The sequence below is a fragment of the Empidonax traillii genome, unplaced genomic scaffold, assembly GCF_003031625.1.
Source record: "Empidonax traillii isolate 1590-97213 ecotype Southwest subspecies unplaced genomic scaffold, ASM303162v1 scaffold104:size2570737, whole genome shotgun sequence".
Taxonomy (NCBI): domain Eukaryota; kingdom Metazoa; phylum Chordata; class Aves; order Passeriformes; family Tyrannidae; genus Empidonax; species Empidonax traillii.
This window is the reverse complement of record NW_020955297.1, coordinates 1,024,287-1,042,434: the sequence shown is the minus strand read 5'-3', so window position 1 is coordinate 1,042,434 and position 18,148 is coordinate 1,024,287. Positions and strand designations below refer to the sequence as shown.

The 18,148-nt window shown below is 37.2% G+C and overlaps 1 protein-coding gene across 2 annotated transcripts in view; it reads left to right on the top strand.

The window, feature by feature from the left end:
- Positions 1–1,048: 1,048 nt before the first annotated feature.
- Positions 1,049–18,148, top strand: part of CUNH3orf67 (chromosome unknown C3orf67 homolog) — a 65,059-nt gene continuing 47,959 nt past the window's right edge. For both annotated transcript variants that reach the window (XM_027882377.1, XM_027882376.1), the window contains exons 1-5: positions 1,049–1,281; positions 4,005–4,092; positions 5,850–5,939; positions 6,430–6,523; positions 7,452–7,524. In XM_027882377.1, coding sequence (XP_027738178.1) covers positions 4,072–4,092; positions 5,850–5,939; positions 6,430–6,523; positions 7,452–7,524 — 278 coding nt within the window. In that variant the 5' untranslated portion in view covers positions 1,049–1,281; positions 4,005–4,071. The remainder of the gene's footprint in view (positions 1,282–4,004; positions 4,093–5,849; positions 5,940–6,429; positions 6,524–7,451; positions 7,525–18,148) is intronic.

Genomic DNA, 18,148 nt, shown 5'->3' with positions numbered 1-18,148 from the left:
GCCCGGGTGTCCGTCACTTGGTGCGGGGCAGGGACCCGCGGGCACCGCAGGCTGTGCCCGGGGAGAGGCTCCCCCGCGTCCCCCGAGGAGCCGCCGCCGCTGGAACCCGAGCAGGTGCCAGCCCCGAGTGCCCGCCCTGGCCCGCCCGCGCCGCCATCTTCAACGGTGCCCTCGCCCAGGTGAGACCCGGCGGGGCCGCAGCTCCCCGGGACGAGCGGCCCCGGCCCGTGGGGGAGAGCCCCGGCCGCGACCGCCGGTGCTGGCGGATGGGCGGGAGGATGCGGGACGCGGTGGGGAAAGCGGCTCCGCGGGGCTGCGGGTCTTACTGCCAAAGCGTTCTTGCGCTCGAATTTTTGTAAAAGTGAAAGCCTCGATTTTTAATCTGTTTTGTTTAGTTTTCGTGTTGCGCCTAAAGGCCGTGCCGCTCCGCGCGTAGGAGCGAGCGCCTCTTGCTACACCTTATTAATGGTCTTCCCGCCCGTTTATTATGCTAACTTGTGTTTTGAGAAAATATATAGCGGTGTTACCGGCTCAGCTTTAAATATTCAATATGCGGGATTCATTTGTCTGGGAGATACTAAAACCCTTCATCAGTGATGAAGTGCTTTCCCCGGCGTGTCCCAGCCGCCATAAATCACCGCTGGCTTTGGGCCCGTGATGGTGAGTTATGTGTATTAACGGTCTTGGGTGTGAGCCTGTGTGCCCTGCCAAAAATAGTGTATCCGTGTCATTTTTCAGTGCAAATTAGTAGTAAGTGAAAATTCGCTTTATTTTGCTTCACAGTTTTGACTCTGGAGTAGTAAAACCTCAATAAACACATTGCTTTTATTGATCAGAAACATGTATTCCTATACTTATGTAAATAGTCCCTTTTAAGTCAAGGGAGTAACCATGATCATGAAGGGTTTTAGGTCTGTGTAAGTCTGTCCATCCCTGTCTCTCCTGGAATTAAGAACACTGCTTAGTTTTAATTACCTTAAGAAAGGATGAAGATCTGTTTGCATTTGCTGTTTATGAAATACTCCTTTGCTTGTAACTTTCTAGGGACCAGTTGTTGGAATCGCAGTACTCCATAAACACCAAATATTATTGAAACCATTGAATGTGAAACATTATTTGACATATACATAAGAAGCTGTCATAGGGTGGAGGTATTTTTGCAGAGTCCTAGGTGGCTTTTGTGAATGGATGTAATAACGGGCACTTTGGACTACTGTACTTTATATTCAGTGTGGGAAACATTGTGAAACTAAAGATCAAAGTCACTGCACAAATCACAAGTTAAATCCTGATAGGGAATTATTCTTCAAAGGTAAATATCCTTCATTGTTGCTTAACTTTATAAATTACGTTCTTGATTGTTTGTCATTGACTGACACTTTAAGCCTGTATTTCCAGTTGTACAGAGGTACTAAGGTACATGGCTCAGGGCAATAAAAAGATAAGCTTAATCTATGACTGAAAAATTGGAAAACTGCTATGTTTATGGCATTCTATAAAGATGTCACAAAATATCTATTTATTTGACAACTATGCAAAAAAATGCGGATTTGCATTTCAGGTTGCTCTTGATTTTTCTCAAATAGTCCTTCTGGATTTTATATACTCTTGATTTTTAGAATTTCTGGAGAGATTGGGAAGAGGAAAGATGAAAAGAGGAAAAATATTGCAACTATCAAATTTCCAGACCATTCTCTCTTTTGTTTTTAAACATAGGTTACTATAATTAAAAACAATAGTACTTAATGCATACTGAAAGCAGTATCTCAGTAATTAAATGACAAATACATCATTCACCTAAAGTTTTTTGCAGCTACCGCTCTTAATAACAAAGGTAATTTCCAGTCCTCATTTTTAGCGTTTTAATGGAAATTGAGAAGTTATATGAGCAAAAATGTATTGCAATGTAACTTGCAGTATTTTTGCCTTTGTGAAAAACAAACTGACATTTCACTGAAATGTTTACAGTAATCAGCTTTGTAGTATGAATGAGTTGCCCAAACACAAATGCTTACAAACTTTGGGTCTAGTTTACCTTTCAGTGAAGTTAGAAAGAGCCATCTGGTTATGAATTTGATAGCTACAACAGTCATCAGTTTTCTGAGTCTGTGTAAAATCTGTTCTGCAAATTAGCAAATAACCTGGCTTGCCCATATGTGTATCAGTTTAAAACACAGCTGCATTGGTGAAAAATTTTAAGCCATATTTTAAGAGTGAACTTTATTTGACAATAAGAAATTTGAAGATTTCTAGTGATGGTATGATCTTTCTAGTCACTCAATAAATGTTCATAATTCCACAAGTTCTGTATTTCTCTTTTCTACCACGAGATGTTATCTCTTCATATATATATATCTACCCTCTCCATGTATCTCTCTCTGTATTGTGATACGGTATGAAAGTCTTTAATCATTTGGTCATCTTTTCTATCTTAAGCATTGCATTTGAATGAGAGCTTTTCAATTCAGACATAAATTTCCTCTACCTGAACTTAAGGATTCATCAGGAGCACACGTTTTTTGCGTGATATAGGTGTGTGCCTTCATGGAGTTTTACCAGTGCTTGTGTGTTCTTCCCATGCTCAGAGCCAAGTGAGAACTATTTCCACACAATGCAGCGTGGAGATAAATGAGTGATGTTGAGCCAAAGCTAATAAGCAATGCTGAGAGGCAGAGCATGTTAGCACCGTGTTGAACCCAAGTTAATATATCAAGATGGCTTCCAGAGCTCTTTGCATCTTCCTTCAAAAAGCTGTGGGATTTGCCAGTAGTGGACTGGCTTGTATGGAAGCCACTTGTACTGTATGAGAAAACAGTAAAGAAAGGGAAGTATTAGTTTCTATGTGTCAAGTAAAAACCTGATTACGGCAGTGCCTGCAAATGCTTTAGCTGTCCACTTGCTAAGTAGCTGTTCCCTCCTGAAACTTGGTGTGGTAATGAAGATGAAACTTGGCCTCTACATACTGCACACTAAATGTTTGTTCCAAAATATAAAATACAGGTATACAGACTTTTCACCAGAATATCAGAATTAGTCCCTGAAAGAGGTAAGTTATTCTTTTCAGTCTCAACTAAAACTTTTTATACAGTGACTCTTCAATCAGGATTTCTCACACTTGTTTAGTCTTAATATTTTTCCCTCAGATATAATAAGGCATAACAGAACTTCAGAGTACATGAGGGCTGTGCTAGGTGCATGATGCCTGGCAAACATGGAACTGGTTTTTAAAGCAAAAAGAAATGCAAGTGCTTTGCCCAGTAATTAAAAAAAAAAATATATATTTTTTATGTCATCTGTGCCTAAACTGGAGCAATGAACAGGAAGAAAGTATCTCAAATAAAAGTGAGGCACAATCTTGTGAAAGGATTTTTCTGTGAGCTGAGAAGCACTTTCAGTTTTCAGTGAAGGTGTGTGTTGTCTCTTGTGACTGATTCTGTCTTTGGAGATTGACAACTCCCTTTTATGTTCAGGGTCTCTTCACTTTCTGTTGATTTCAGCTGAGCCTGCAGACACTCAGCACGATCAAAGGGGAATGTGGGAGGCTTCCAGTATCAGTCTCTTCACTTTTGACTGTTCTGATTCTCTAACTGCAGACATCTCTTAATTCACAGTCACTTTAGCAGCCCTCAAATAACTGAAGCGCTTGGTTTGAGTCTTACACTAATAACCCTCAAAGAAGAATGTTGAGTGTGAAGGAAGATAACTTGTCTCAGAAGTCTCTGCCAAATATTTCTAGGTGGAGAGGTCTCTATTGCAGCCATTCTATTTACTTGATGAATGAAGAGAATGTTTTCCAAGATAGTATCAATATTAATATTAGTTTGGTCTTAATTCTTTTGTGTTAGCACTCTGGTGCAGTTGATATACATTTATACTCAGAAAAGTACTTAATAATAGGATTCATATCTTTTAAAATATGGTTGGAGTTTCATTTTTGGGTTGTTTACATATTAAATCCTATATTTGTTGTCCTAAATTTGTTTGTTTGTTTGTTTGTTTTGCTTCATAGTTTGTAAGCGTCTTTACTGATTGAGAAGCTAAAATTATTTTCTGCCTGTGAAACGTGGAAAGATGTTCAAAAATCATTATCAGGTAAAACAGAAATAATTTTATTTTTCACCCATTTTCATTTCACCTCTGAGAAAGCTCAATTAAAATAGCTTATTCTGGGAGGCAAAAAGTCCAGCTGCAGAAATGTTTTGGAGTGTTTCATTATTCTGTATTTTTATAGAAATTTCATTAAATAGTGGGTAGCTGCTGATGCTGTCAGGTCTAGAATGGGCACCAACGTGGTTTTGCCAATGTCTTTACCCTTGTAGGCCAGAAAAGGCACAGCCTCTGCTTCCAGCTGGTCATGGAAGCAGTCCCAGCTCTTATGGTATAGTCAGAAAAGGGGGTTGCTTTATTTTATTGGTTTAGCACGAGGTTGTGACAACACTAGTCACACTTGTCACTCGTAAACCTTATTATCCCTTTTTTTCTGTTTCCTGGCCTTCATTTACCACTTTGCCTCCCTTTCTCTGAAGTAGTCCCATGCCAAGAGAACAACCCACCCCTAATTACTTTTTCCCTGCCGGTCCCAGATGTGCTGCTTCTGTCCCCAAAATGGTTATTTCTGATGCTGTTGCACAGGCTTTCTCAGCTTGGCATGGTATTTCTGATGCCTGGGTGCTGTTGGCTTTGCAGTATTGTGCTCCCCAAAACGTGCCCCATACTCCCCTCCAGCTGATTGTGGATTTTGGCAGTTTCTTCCCTAACTTCTCCTGCCCCTGCTATGAGATCCATCCATGCCCCACGGCACTAAGTAACTTCTGTCAGCATCTCACGTTAGTGTTTGTTTGACGTTTTCTCTTGTCATGTCTTTCCATGTGCTGTTCAGTTTAACCTCAAATCAGGGTCTACTCAAGGGCTGCTTTATTAACAAAATGCATTTGCAAAGATGGAAGGATTAAGATTTGCTGCAAGCCCATACTGCTTGGGAGTTAAGAATCTTTTTTTGATTTTTTTTTTTTTTTTAAGAGCTTGATCCTGGTAGTCCTTACATAAATCAGACAACTTAGAAATTTATATTATACTGTATTTTTTTAAAAAATTATCCATTATAAGTTCAAAAATTATTTTAAGTGCAGTTTATGGAATGCCATTTTGAATCCCCTCAGAACTTAGTAAGTCCAGTCACTGGGATCAGCCATGGGGTTGGAGCTCTCAGGTGTGTGTGGGCAGAGGAAAATATCTAATTCTTATACAATGCAGAGTTGATGTTCTCTGAAAAAATAATTTGAAGAGCATTTCTTTTGCTGGCAAGACTCCTTGCCCCTCTTGCTTATTCTGACTTGTGTACAATTGCTTGGGCAGCTGAGCATAAAGAGAATTAGAGAGTGCAGGCAAGTAGAAATGAGAAGGGAGCAGCAGAGTTGTAATGATTGATTAGGTCAACCAGGCTGCTGAAAAATGCTTAGCAAACTGTAGGCTGAGTGTATCAGATGTCACCAAAAAAAAAAGTGACATCAAATGAGAAAAATATTGAAGCAAATAATTCCCTAAGCAGAGGTGACAAAGCCAACCTCCCCAAGAGCCTGTGGTTAGATTCTTTGATGTCTAATAGAGCCCATGCTCTGTGTCAGGAGTTTTCACCTGACAGGGGCATTTATAATAATCTTTTTCCAGTATCAATTCTCTGATGCCTCATGAAGGCTGCAGCATGAATACAGCTCTTACCTTTTTCTGGTAATATGGACTGTGGTAACAGCATGATGTGGGGAGGGATTCTTATGTCCTCATCTTGACCATTGATAATTTAGTGCTGAACATTTGGTTGGGTGATGTATCCTTAAACCATTTTATTATAGGGTGGCCGGTTTGTTGAAATATTCAGTGCTCAAGGCAAGAACCCAGGAGCAAAATGGAAGATTTCTGGCAATCCATCAGCTATATGGAAAGTAAGTTTTTTAAGAAACTTACAAAACCTAGAGTATAAACCAGAAAAATGTGAATGAAGCTTAAAATTAGAAGGTAATGAGGGCTTTGACCTGACAGTGGAGTTGTCACTTGCAGTTCTGTCATTATGACAGACTAAACGACTACTTAGATTAGTTTTTTATGCCTGCTTGCAGACTAGGTTGGTCACAGTGTAATTTTATAGTTTAAATATTTACTAAGTAATTTTTCTATTCTGATAACTAATGAATTGATCTTGGCTCGTTGAGTTGTGAGTCCTGTTTGTCAGCATTATTTGTTCATAAAACATGCAAGTAAAGGACATATTTATATGGATTGTATTATTGCCATCAAATTTGAACTACTTTCATACTTGAGTGCCGTCTACCATTTCTAATTTTTAGAAGAAATAGCTTTGCATGTTAGTAGCATGGTTGGTTGTCAGGAAGAGAATTCTCTCAGGATGCTTTTGTTTGGTTTTCCTTTTTGTAGGAATATGACAAAGAACTAAAAGGCTTTGTTTTTGTACTTGAAGGAAGCAGTCAAGTCAACAAAATGCAACTACCGAAGGAAACTAGACAAACTTGTAAGTATCAAAGAATTAAATGTTTGTGATGCTTCTCTGATTATTACGTCAGTCTTAGATTGGAATGTATAACTTACAGTATTCTCCCTTAGTTCAGGGGTAATTCAGCATTAGAAAAGTGGGGGGTTTTCATTAACTTTGAGCAGGTCACTTCACATTTCAGAATGTGAAATAGGCTCCTGTCCCCTTCCTAATTTTACTTTTCAAACTATTTTTTCTTTGGTGTATCAAATAAGCACACTAGCAGAACATTTTGAGTTGTCATTCTTCAGAAGTGAAACCACTGCTGGTGTTGAGTCTTGTTAAGTCAATGAAGAGCAGCCTGTACCATCCCTAATGGAATAACTAGGAAAACAACATATGGTTCATTCCAGACAGTTTTGTACTGTTTTCCCTTGATAGGGAGCCACCTGAATTTTTTTGTTTGTTCCCTCAGTCAAACTCATTTGCTATTATTCTAAAAATCAGAAGCCTCCACTGAGCAGTGTTGTCATGAGCTGATTACATTCTTACCCAAGGGTTTTTTGAAGTTGTTTAACAATGTGTACATTGTCACAAACAGGAGTGCAAATTTCGTATGACTATAAGATAATCTTGATAGGAAAGTATTACTTCATTTTATAATTCTTATGGGATATTTGTTGCCTACATGCTCTTGGAACATGAGAATTGTAATTTAAAAAAAAAGGTTCCTCTTGTTTTCATGAGAATTCCACCAAAGCCACAGATGGGACTTTTAAAACAACGTTTTTATTGCAGTTTAAATTGGTTTTCTTCGGGTTTTTCTTGTGTTCATATGTTGTGTGAACCTTGGGAAATAGTGTTGCAGGAGCATAGCTGTATGCTACAAAATTGAAATGCTTTATAGCAAAACATGCGTCTGCATGCACACAGCACATTTATTTAATTTTTTTTTGCCTATTTCTAGTGGGACTGATCCAGCAATTTCTGACACTTCAGATTTTTGTACCACTGGGAAAAGACTTTTCCACGGAGTTACTGTAAGTTGCACAAAATTTCCTTGAAGACTTAATGTAAAGGGAATGCCTGATTGCAGTCATTAATTTTAGTGGCATATTTTGCATTAAAGCGCAGTGACTTATCAAGTCAATAAGAAGTAATTAAGCTAATGAGATCATTATTTCTTGGATGTTTTAAATACTGACATTCCTTTGAAGACAGAACAAGCTCTAAAAATCCTGAACGAAGACGGCCAAAAATCTGAAGAAATGAGACACAGATTTAGCAAATATGAAAATATTGGCTCGTGAGGGCTTTCTGAAAATTTTTAAGAGATTTATAATTATTTCAGGGCCCCTTGGTTCAGGGCAAAAAGAAATATATATTCTAATAAGTGGGGGAGAAAAACATGACCAAACAAATAGTAAAAAGATAGAACAAAAAGTGGAGCACTCAGCTGGTATAATTATCTCCATTGTAAAGACAGAGAGGTACAGCTGAATTTTTATTAGTCAAGTGTGGAATGATTTAATAGAGTTTTACACTTGGGCAGTTGTCAGACTTTGGACAACATTTCTCTACTACTGACACCAACCATCTTTATACAGGCAGAACAACTCACTCAGCTTTGTAGCCAGTAGAGCACCTAAGAGTTGGATTAATAAAAGAAATATTGGGCCTTAGAAGCCCTGCAAGAAAAGATGGGTTGAATGATATGAAATTAAGCTGTGTAAAGTCAAAGAAGGATTTTATTTTTGTTTGTCTTTCTGTAAGTTTGCATGTAAAGGGACAAAACAAACAGGACATGTCCTTCAGTAAACAGGAAGCAAGTACATAGATTTGCTCCTCATGGGCATTCTCTGGGCAGAGAACAGATATTTAATGACCTGGTACAAATCCCAATTTTCTCTTCTTCTCTTAAGTGCAGTGATTTCAATGTCTGTCGAGATGAAGTAATCCCACTTAATATATTTCCATATAATTTTTACAAAAGAATTGGTGTTTCATTACTTGTGTTATAATAAAGTCATGCTTACCCTGATGATTCCATAAGTTCATTGATTTTTTAAGTTGCTCCAGTTATTTTGAATTTATATCTATCTTATATACATCTTACATATATATAATAAATATCTTAAAAGTATAATCTCAGTTGTTCCCTACTTAATGCAACTATTTGAAAAAGTTAATAAAACATCTTTAAAAATAGTTTTATTACTAAGTTTTGTATTTGAAATCAACTGTAATTTATTCTTGTACCTATAAGGTCCTTCAAGACTTGCAGGATAGGTGGTACATTATTTTATCCTAGCAGTCTAATGATAATCCAGTAAATAATGAAAACAAGTCCTTGCTTCATGTGACTGCCATTCAGTTCCTTTCTTTTCAGATGTTTTGAAAGAAATCTCTTGCTTGTTTGTGTACAGAATGTTGATTGTGTTGTTCCTTCTTAGAGTTTAATGTTCAAAGTTGATTTGTTACATAACCTGACTACTTGCTACTGAATCCTTGAGCAGCTTCAAGTGAAAATTGATAGGATACTAAGCCATGAAATTTATTTTCTGTAAAAAACACTCTGGCGAGTTTTGTAGTAGCTGCATATGATGCTTTCTGTTACATTTCTTGCTCCCATATTCTGCACAGAGATGGAATTGGTATTTGAGCCTCATCCTTTTTTGCATTCTGTTCAGTGATTGATCTGGTCAGCAAACAAGAATTCCTTCAAGGCCATCCATCACTGCTGCCATCAGATGAGATAAACCTTCTAACCTGCTGCTATCAACCAGTCATGCAAGATTCCTGTCATAAATACTGAATGTGCAAACTACTGTTTACATTAGCTGGCTTATCTTTTCTTTGGAAGAAATTTAAGTGGAATTTTAGATACTTTGTTAGGTGGCATAATTAGGTGAATATCACCACATTAACAATCAATGTATTGATCTGCCTAAAAAATGTGTGAAATAGATTGTGGATGAAGAATTTGGTGAAGCATAATAAAATCACAACTAAGGTAGAGTGCATGTAATTTATGCAGCCTCTTTGGAGCAAATAATAGCAAAGCTATTAGTAATGGTGAATATAGCTGTCTGCTCTAAATGCAGCAGCTAGTTGTTAAATCTTCAATATTATGGATTTTTTTACCTTTCTGAAAAAGCAAAGGTAACTCAATGTTTGAAAAAATATTTGTGTGTAATAGAAAACAGCATCTGGCTTGTGTTGCCATTCTTGCTTTAATTCCCAATATATAGAACATGTGGTTGTTGGCAGTTCTGCTCAGCATTTTGACAAGCATATGAACATTTGTTCTTCTTAAACCACTGTAATGCCAGTCATTGACATACTTTATTTCTGATATGTTTTTTCTCAGTCTTGAGTGTCACAGAATACCCAAGACTAAGAAACTCGTTTTAATAGGTTTTACAGCAAATGGTTAGATCTGTTGATCTGAGAGGACAGACCTTGAAATTGTACCACAACCTGGAAAAAAAAAAAAAAAACATAGACTGGTGTGACGTATGAACAAGGATCAGGCACTCAATTTCTGGTTATGCACTGAAATATTATCTGCTCTATCTGAGTCCCTGTAGATTGCTCAGCCTTTTTTTGTCCCAGTTCTCTCATGCAAGATATGAGAATAATATTTGTCAATGTATTTTGAAAATATATTAAAACTCGTTAGTTAACTCAATGTATGATACTTTTAAACATATGAAGTGATAAAAATAGGAATGGTAGTAAATTTTAAAATCTGATGGTTGATTAAGTATAGTTTTGTTGATATGCAAGCTAGTGTGTGCTGATAATACAGTTTTAATATTTGATGTTTTATCCTATCACTGAATTGAGGCCAGTTTAGGGGGAGAGCATTTTGTATGAAAAAAAGAGAAGTTCGTTCACCAGTTTTGCATTCGGGCATCCAGACAGGACAGCAGGTAGTAACAACAAAATGTGGTGAAACTATGAAGTGATCCGACAATATTAGTGACAAAACCACGTGTGGTACTCACTGACCCCTGGCTGCAGCTCCAAAGTCATGCTGCCACTCTCACTGGTGGCCAGTTCATGGTGCTTCCAGCTGCTTTAAATCTTGGGTTGATAAACAGCTGTAAATCACATGTGGCATAATTTGTAACGCTGGGGAGGTTTGAGATCTCATATAAGATCCCCCCAACTCTGTGATGTGAAAACTTGCACAGCAGAAATACCCACTGTCTGTGAAAACTGCTTCCCAGTCAGAGTCCTGCTTCCCAATCCCAGACTCGGTGCTTGATATTCACGTGCCACGAGGCTCTGCTGTGTTGCCACTTCCCAGAATTACTCAGTACCTTATGGACCATGTTCTGAGGGTCACAGCATGGTTGCTCGTTCACTCTAATGGAATCTATGTCTCTTAATTCTTCATAGTGTTTCAGCCTTTTGTTCAGCTGGCCAAGTGTGTATCAACAGGTTTGCTCAGTTAGTGTCCCACTGTTCATAATCAAATTATCTTTGCTTGCCACTAACTTTTGCCAGCTCCAGAAGGCATCCAGCCCTTGTTACATTCTGAATTAATGCGAACTCTGTGAGAGTTTCAAGCTCTGCTGAAGTTTATCTAGTTATGGATAGAGGAATCTGTAGAGAAAAAGGGGTTAAAAATGTCTGTATTCCTAAAGTAGTTGTGCTTGCTGATAAGCTTGTTTAATAAAAAGAAATTTTATTGCAAGGCTTGTGAGCAGTGCAGTAGAATCTATATTTTTGTACCATATTTCCTGTTTTCAAACAGTTGTTTCTATAAATGTAAGTTTATTACATTGAGATTTTTAATAACCACAACATACTAGGTTTTATATGCATAGCTAATTTATTCATACATACTGTAACAGCTTGAATTTATGTGAATTAGATGCTATCATGATCAGTCATCGTTTCAGCTTTGCTGACAGAGATACCATAAATTATTCATGTTAACCCAAAGACCCAGCATCTTTTCAGATACAGAACAATAAAAATCTGAATCTTGGTTAGTCTTGCAAAACTTGGAGCATTAGATTTGAAGAAAGACATAGATGCTAATTCTGTCATGTATGTCTGACAGTATTTGAAGATTTCAGATAGAGACCGGAGGTAAACTCTATTGAATAGATTTAGCTGGAGAGATTCTGGTGTTTAGTAGCATGACACTTGTTCCTTGAATTTTTTGTGAAGCAGGAGTGAAATACAGGAAAGTGTTAGAGTGTGTTAAATCCCATCATTTTTGAAGATTGACTCATATATTTGAAAGTAAACATTTTTTAATAACTTCAGTCATCACTTTGACTAGAGTACAAGCACAGCCTGGGTGGTAATTTAGGAAACAGGTATCCAAAAAAAAGGTATAAAGGTATCCTATGAACAGAGTGTCCTGCTTCCAGATATAAAAAATAAAAGTTTCATGCAATTTTATAGAACTGATAACAAAATCCACAGTCGTAGTTTAAAATTATGTTGCTATTTAAATTAGACACTTGGTCTAAAAGTATCTTCTTTCCCTCTAGTCAGGACAAATTTGTAATCCTTATTCTGTAAGTATTTCTAATTTCTCACATTTGATGAGTTTTTTTTGCTTCTGCAACTATAAAACTGTTTAAAGTCATCTTATATCAATAATTTCATTGATCATTGAATTAATCAATATAAAACATCAAGTGTGGAGAAAGACTTTTGCACTGTTGATCATCTGTTCTAGAACTTGCACACATCCGAATTTACTTTCTGCTTGTTGAAGGAATCTTTTTTCCTTGGCCCTGGACCTTCTTCAGAAGTCTGTACTTCTTGTTCTTTTTCCTCCAAGATTATCAAGACCTCTGACTACAACCTAAAATGTTTCTTTCTTTGAGTGCCTCTTAACAGTTTAATTATCAGTTCATCTTTCTCCAGTACATCTTTAGATCATCTGGATTTTCATGGAAACGTTCTTTTCCCTGCCTTTCTTGAGTCCATAGGTGTGCACACCACTTGAGGAGGATCTCTCTTTTCCAGCAGCATTTCTTTCTGTGTTTGAATGTGTACCCTGTCTGTGCACAGTGCCGGTCAATTGTACTTTAGTTCAAAAAGGGAAGAAGGATTGTTAGCGGTTAGAGAATACTGCTGGCACGGCTGTGATGTGACTTGCAGCCACAGTGATCATATGTAAGAACAGAATTAGTGAGGAGCACAAGGTCTTGGGTTTCCAGTTTTATGCAGCAGCTGGCTCCATACAGATTTGTGCAATTACCGTTTTGGAGACTGCATTAACGCTTCAGTTTATTCAGAAACAAAATTTGGGAGTAATGGCTCCAAGTTTCATCTGGTTTGAGATTTATTCTTGTTAGGAGGTACAACTGTCTACATTTCAGCTTGCTTTTGTGGAGGGACGTGCTGGGATGTGCAGAGATTGATGGAGATGACGTGAGCTGACCAGATGCCTACAGGCTGTCCTGTGTCACTCCCCACCAAAGAGTAGTTAGTTAAGCAGACAGCTAAATGCACATAGCAGTACATGCTCCATAATACAAATATACAGAAGGAGATCCTGTGAAAACTTAAAATTTAAATTGGAAAGATGGATATTGTTCCTTAACTCTGTTCTTCCTTAACTGGGTATGATCCTTTTAAGGAGAAAAAAACTGCAAGTGGTCAGTATTAAGATAGATGATTCCTTGCATTCTTTTCAGTCAGGTCATTCATTCAGGCTTTCCCAATGAGCTCAGTACAGCTGATAATCCATTCCTAAATCTTGCCACTAACATTTAGATATTTTAGTTTATTGTAAATTGGTGGGCAAAACCATTTCACTTGCTGTTCTGACACTGAGATGCTTTCATTCTCTGTATTACTTGCATTGTATTACTCCTGTTTATATTTTTATATATTGGTAGGGTTTGTTAGGATTTTCATATACCAAATTACGTAAATTTTGTTAGCAACTTTGTTTTGTCTTTTTAAAGGGCAGAGTTCTTAACAATTCTTACTAATTAGAATAAATGGTTTAAATATGAGAAATCCGGCTGTCCCCGAGGGAACTGTTACATTTGCAGGTGCAAACGTAACCTTTCCTTTGTCTTTGTAAACCTGAAAGGAGAGATTGTCTCTTTAGAGTAGAGACATTCATGGAAACAGTAACAAAGCAAAAAGAATAATAGCCGATAAACTAAATAAAAGAGCCAAAAGAACTAACTGCAGGCATAAATAACTGCATTATAGAGGTAATTTGTTTAGATTCTTGAAAAGAAGCCGGCAGTAAACTTCCCACATATTAATACTAATTAGAGTACCTTGTACTGAAAAATTAAAAACTGTTTTTGGAAATTACAGTTTTCTAAATGATTTGGCACAGTTAGCCTTGTTTCAGAGAAACATACCACTGTGCCCTAAAACAGAATTTGCTGAATACTTCAAAATAAGACAAAGATGAGCTCATTTCAAAACCAAGGATATTAAAGTATTGATAGAAGTTTCTAAAATACATGTTATGAAGTGAACACTTCCAGAATGATTTTTTGAACCATATGAGGCTCTAAGACTAATTAAACTTTCAAAGGAAAGTATTCTTGATCAGTGAATGATCAGTGAATAACCTTGATTGGGTCATTCTTTTATCTGGATGATTGACTGCAAGTATGTCAAGTAGGGAGAGGTCAAGGTTCACCAGTTCTTCATAATTGTTCATTTTTTGAAAGTTTTTCTATTGTAACTACCAGATTTGATGATTCTTGTTTTGCACCTGCCATCTATATTACCCCCTCTTTCTGGATACTGATTAAGGGGACTTTGTGGAGTTTTTTTTCTTAATTCTCTCCAGAAAACCACTACCAAAAGGAAATTCCAGTAAACAAAACAACTTCTTCTCCAGGTCTTTGTGACATATCAATCTTCCAGATCTCTAATTTGATAGAGATTTGATTCATTTTCAAAATAACTAAGTCTTGTATTATGAGGGCTGAATACAGTGCTCTGGATTTCAGATGATCAGGCAGGCACTTCAGTAATGTGGTATCTCCTACGAGTCCAATTTACAAGTGGTGCATAAAACAAAACATATGTGAAGTAAAGGGTGCTCCTAAATAAGGAAACTTTAGCATCTGAAAGCATAGCAAATCAGCTGACAATTGCTATTACTTTATTTTACTTTCTTTAAAATGGAGATGGTGATGATACAGTCTAATGTGCTTATTATGGAGAAAATGGCACTGCAGTTGCTAAGTACTGATATACTAAGTGAAGCTTTAGCAGAGGATTCTGTCTGGGTTTTGACCAGGATACAAAGAGGTTTGTGTTAATATTAAATGGTATGGGAGTTGCTCTTAGCTTTGCAACATCGAGGAAATACCTACTTTCATGTTTGGTAAACTTCCAGGTTAAGTCATTTATAAGGAGAAAACCACTTTCATTTAAAGAACAGGTGAGCCTGATAAATGAAGTGTCCCTTCAACAGTCGAGTGTCATTTTTTTTTCCAAGTTCATTTTAAGCCTTGAAATGAACATTAACAAATGGCTATAAATTATTATACATAGAGAAGCAAAGTGAATAGCCAATCTGAGAAGATGAGTTTATCTGTACTTTTGGGTAGCTGCTACCATTTGCTTGCAATCTCACTATAGTTACCATTGTGAGGAGAATAGTCAATCAAAGTTGGAAGATATAAAATAAAATTGAAAATTGAATTGGAAGGTAATTTTACTTTCAAATGGTTTGCAAATGTAGATGTTAAGTGTGAAGTGAATGCAGTTAATGACCATAGCTAGAAGAGTTATGCACCTGCTGATCACAGGAATATTATTATAAATGAGGTTGATTTTCTTGTTGACTACCTCATTTTTCTCAGCATGGTCTCATTACTTTTCTATCATATGTCTGACCCTTAGATATAAATACTCAAGCACAGACATAATAAAAATACATTAACTCCCATATAGATTTTTTGAAAATCAAGATGTGTGCTGCAGATCTTTTTTGCATTTGTAGGTTTAAGGTAGGTTCTGCTTTTGGATAATAGGAAAAAAGAAAGAAAAAGTTGAGTTTTACCAGAAGTACTCGAGTCGTTTTACAACTGAGGGATCTAATGTTCTAACTCCCGTTGTCTGAATTATTTCAGAAAAGTGTTTCTTCAGACTCTTGCTGTATTTTTGTTTTCCAATAAGCAATGTAACTTGAAAGTTTGCAAGTAACACTAACTCTTATATAATTATCTTTCTTCTCTTAGGAAATAAATTATTTTGCAGAATTTTAAGTCTCCCTTCTTTCTTCAATTTTGCCTCTTCAAATGTTTAATGTGCTTTTGCCTGTGGAATATAAATATTTTTATTGTTTTTAAAGTATTCTTTGAAATAAATCATGTTTCTTTAGGTGTGATTATAGGCATGTATCTAAGGTATGCCCCTTCTTTATTGCACATATATCATCATAAAAAACTCTTATTTTAGACTTATATGATAGAGTCTGATATAGATGTATGTATTTTTATCTAAGTGAGTGTGTTCAGTGTTACATTTTGGAATGTAACTGAGCTGTAGATTTACCAATGGCCTTTCTGTAACTACAGTACCTACTTTTTTTAAAGGAGGGAGAGAGATAAATCTATTCCTATAACAAATAAATAATACAATTTAAACATATTGAACTAATATTATGAAGTGAGCTTATGTATTTATTGCCAGTTGTTTGGAGATATGCAGGACTTAATTTTGGGCTCCCACTGCTCTGTCATAGCATCATTTAAAGCAACATTTGCTACTGAGTTTGAGTTACCAGTTTGAGTTTCAGTATTTTTATTTGTTTTTCAGCACTCAGTTTACTGCAGCTACCTGGTTCCTCAGCAGAATTGCTCTTCTCCAATACTTTGGAGTTCTTTGGTGCATCAATTTCTTAGCACTTTAGAACATCAAGATTTAGAGTGGAGAGTTCCCAAAAACTACATCCATATATTTTGGTTTTTTCACCAGAAGTGATATGGGAAGCAAAGTGATGGATGGAACTTAGCCTTGACCAGGGGCACAGGTTTAGCTGTGTGGCCAACTTGGTGATCTTGCATGAATTATTTTGCATCTTGCTTAAATTTCTTCATAAGTAAGATCAAGCCCCAGGATTGTAAGACACTTTGAGGTCTTCTGATGAAAGCACTTTTCAAGGATTTGATGGTATAATTTGTCCATTCGTAAATATATATGCAGCTGGTACTGGAATCTGTTATGTCAAACAACAGCAATGGTGAGGATATCACGTTCTTTCCTTGGCACAGTAGGGAAATATCTGCTTTTGAAGTGTTTGTGATTTATAAGAGGAACTGCTAGTCTCTCAGAATGAAACAGCTAATAGGTTCTTCCAGTTTAGTTTGATTTGCCCATCCATGTTAGGAGCATGAATAGATTAAAGATCGGATTTGTCTGCAAGGGAGAGGAAAGAATCAGCAAGTTCTGCTAAGCTGGTGAACAGTTTGCTTTGCATGGTGTTCTTATGATTATGGAGGAACAAGAAGGTGCTTCTGTATTTTTATTGCTGTACTACTAGAACCTTTTCATGTTTACATACTTGCCGTATTTTTTGTACTGTCCTTGGTTGAACTCTCAAATTGCCATAATCAGCTGAAGTATGTAACTTGCTCAGTTAATGCCTTCCTAAGTTGACCTAAGGAAACCTAAGAATGTTTTAGTGTTTATCTGCAAATTTCGGGTGACAGCATTTCATTAGTTGAGCTACAAGTAGTCCTTAACTAATGAAAAATTGTTTGAAAGTTTAAAAAACAAGTCTACAATGCCGCCTCACAATTTTAAAGTAAAACCCAGCATCTGAATAGTGATAATGAGTAATTACTTTTAACAACCCTAAGTAGTGACAAAAAGTTGTTTACTGTACTTTTTTGTCATCTTCTCAGAGGGGTGGCTAATTACAGAGAAATACCCATCTGTTACAAATAGGCTTGTTCAAAAATAATAGGTAAATTAATCATTGTTTCCCCATACATTAAGCATATTTTCCCAGGTTTCAGCCTTTAAATTTTTATCTGTGCTCTGGAGTAATAATGTAGGACTGTTGGGGGATGTCAGGGTTGTGCTACTGTTGTGGTTTAACCCCAGCAGGCAGCTGAGCCCCACACAGCTGCTCTCCCTCCTCCTGCAGTGGGATTGGAGAGAGAATATATAAGGGTAAAAGTGCAAAAACTCGTGGGTTGAGATAAAGACAGTTTAAGAGGTAGAGCAAAACCTCCACATGCAACCAAATCTACACAAGGCATCTTCTCCTTCCCACGGGCAGGCAGATGCTCAGCCACCTCCAGGAACTCAGGGTTTCATCATGTGTAATGGCTACTTGGGAAGACAGTGTGAATCTGAACTTCCCCCTTTCCTTTTTCCCCCACAGTTCATGTTGCTGAGCATGACACCATATGGTCTGGAATATCCCTTGGATCAGCTGGGATCAGCTGTCCCAGCTGTGTCCTTTCCCACTTTCTTGACCCCCTCCCACCCTCCTCACTGACGTGGTGGGGTGAGGAGCAGAAAAGGCCTGAATTTCATGTAAGCCCTGACCAGCAATAATGAAAACACGCCTGAGTTATCAACCCCGTTTCCAGCACAAATCCAAAGCACAGCTCTGTGCAAGCTACTCTGAAGGAATTTAGCTGTATCCCATCCAAAATCAGTACAGCTACTTACAAGATTTGAAGTAAA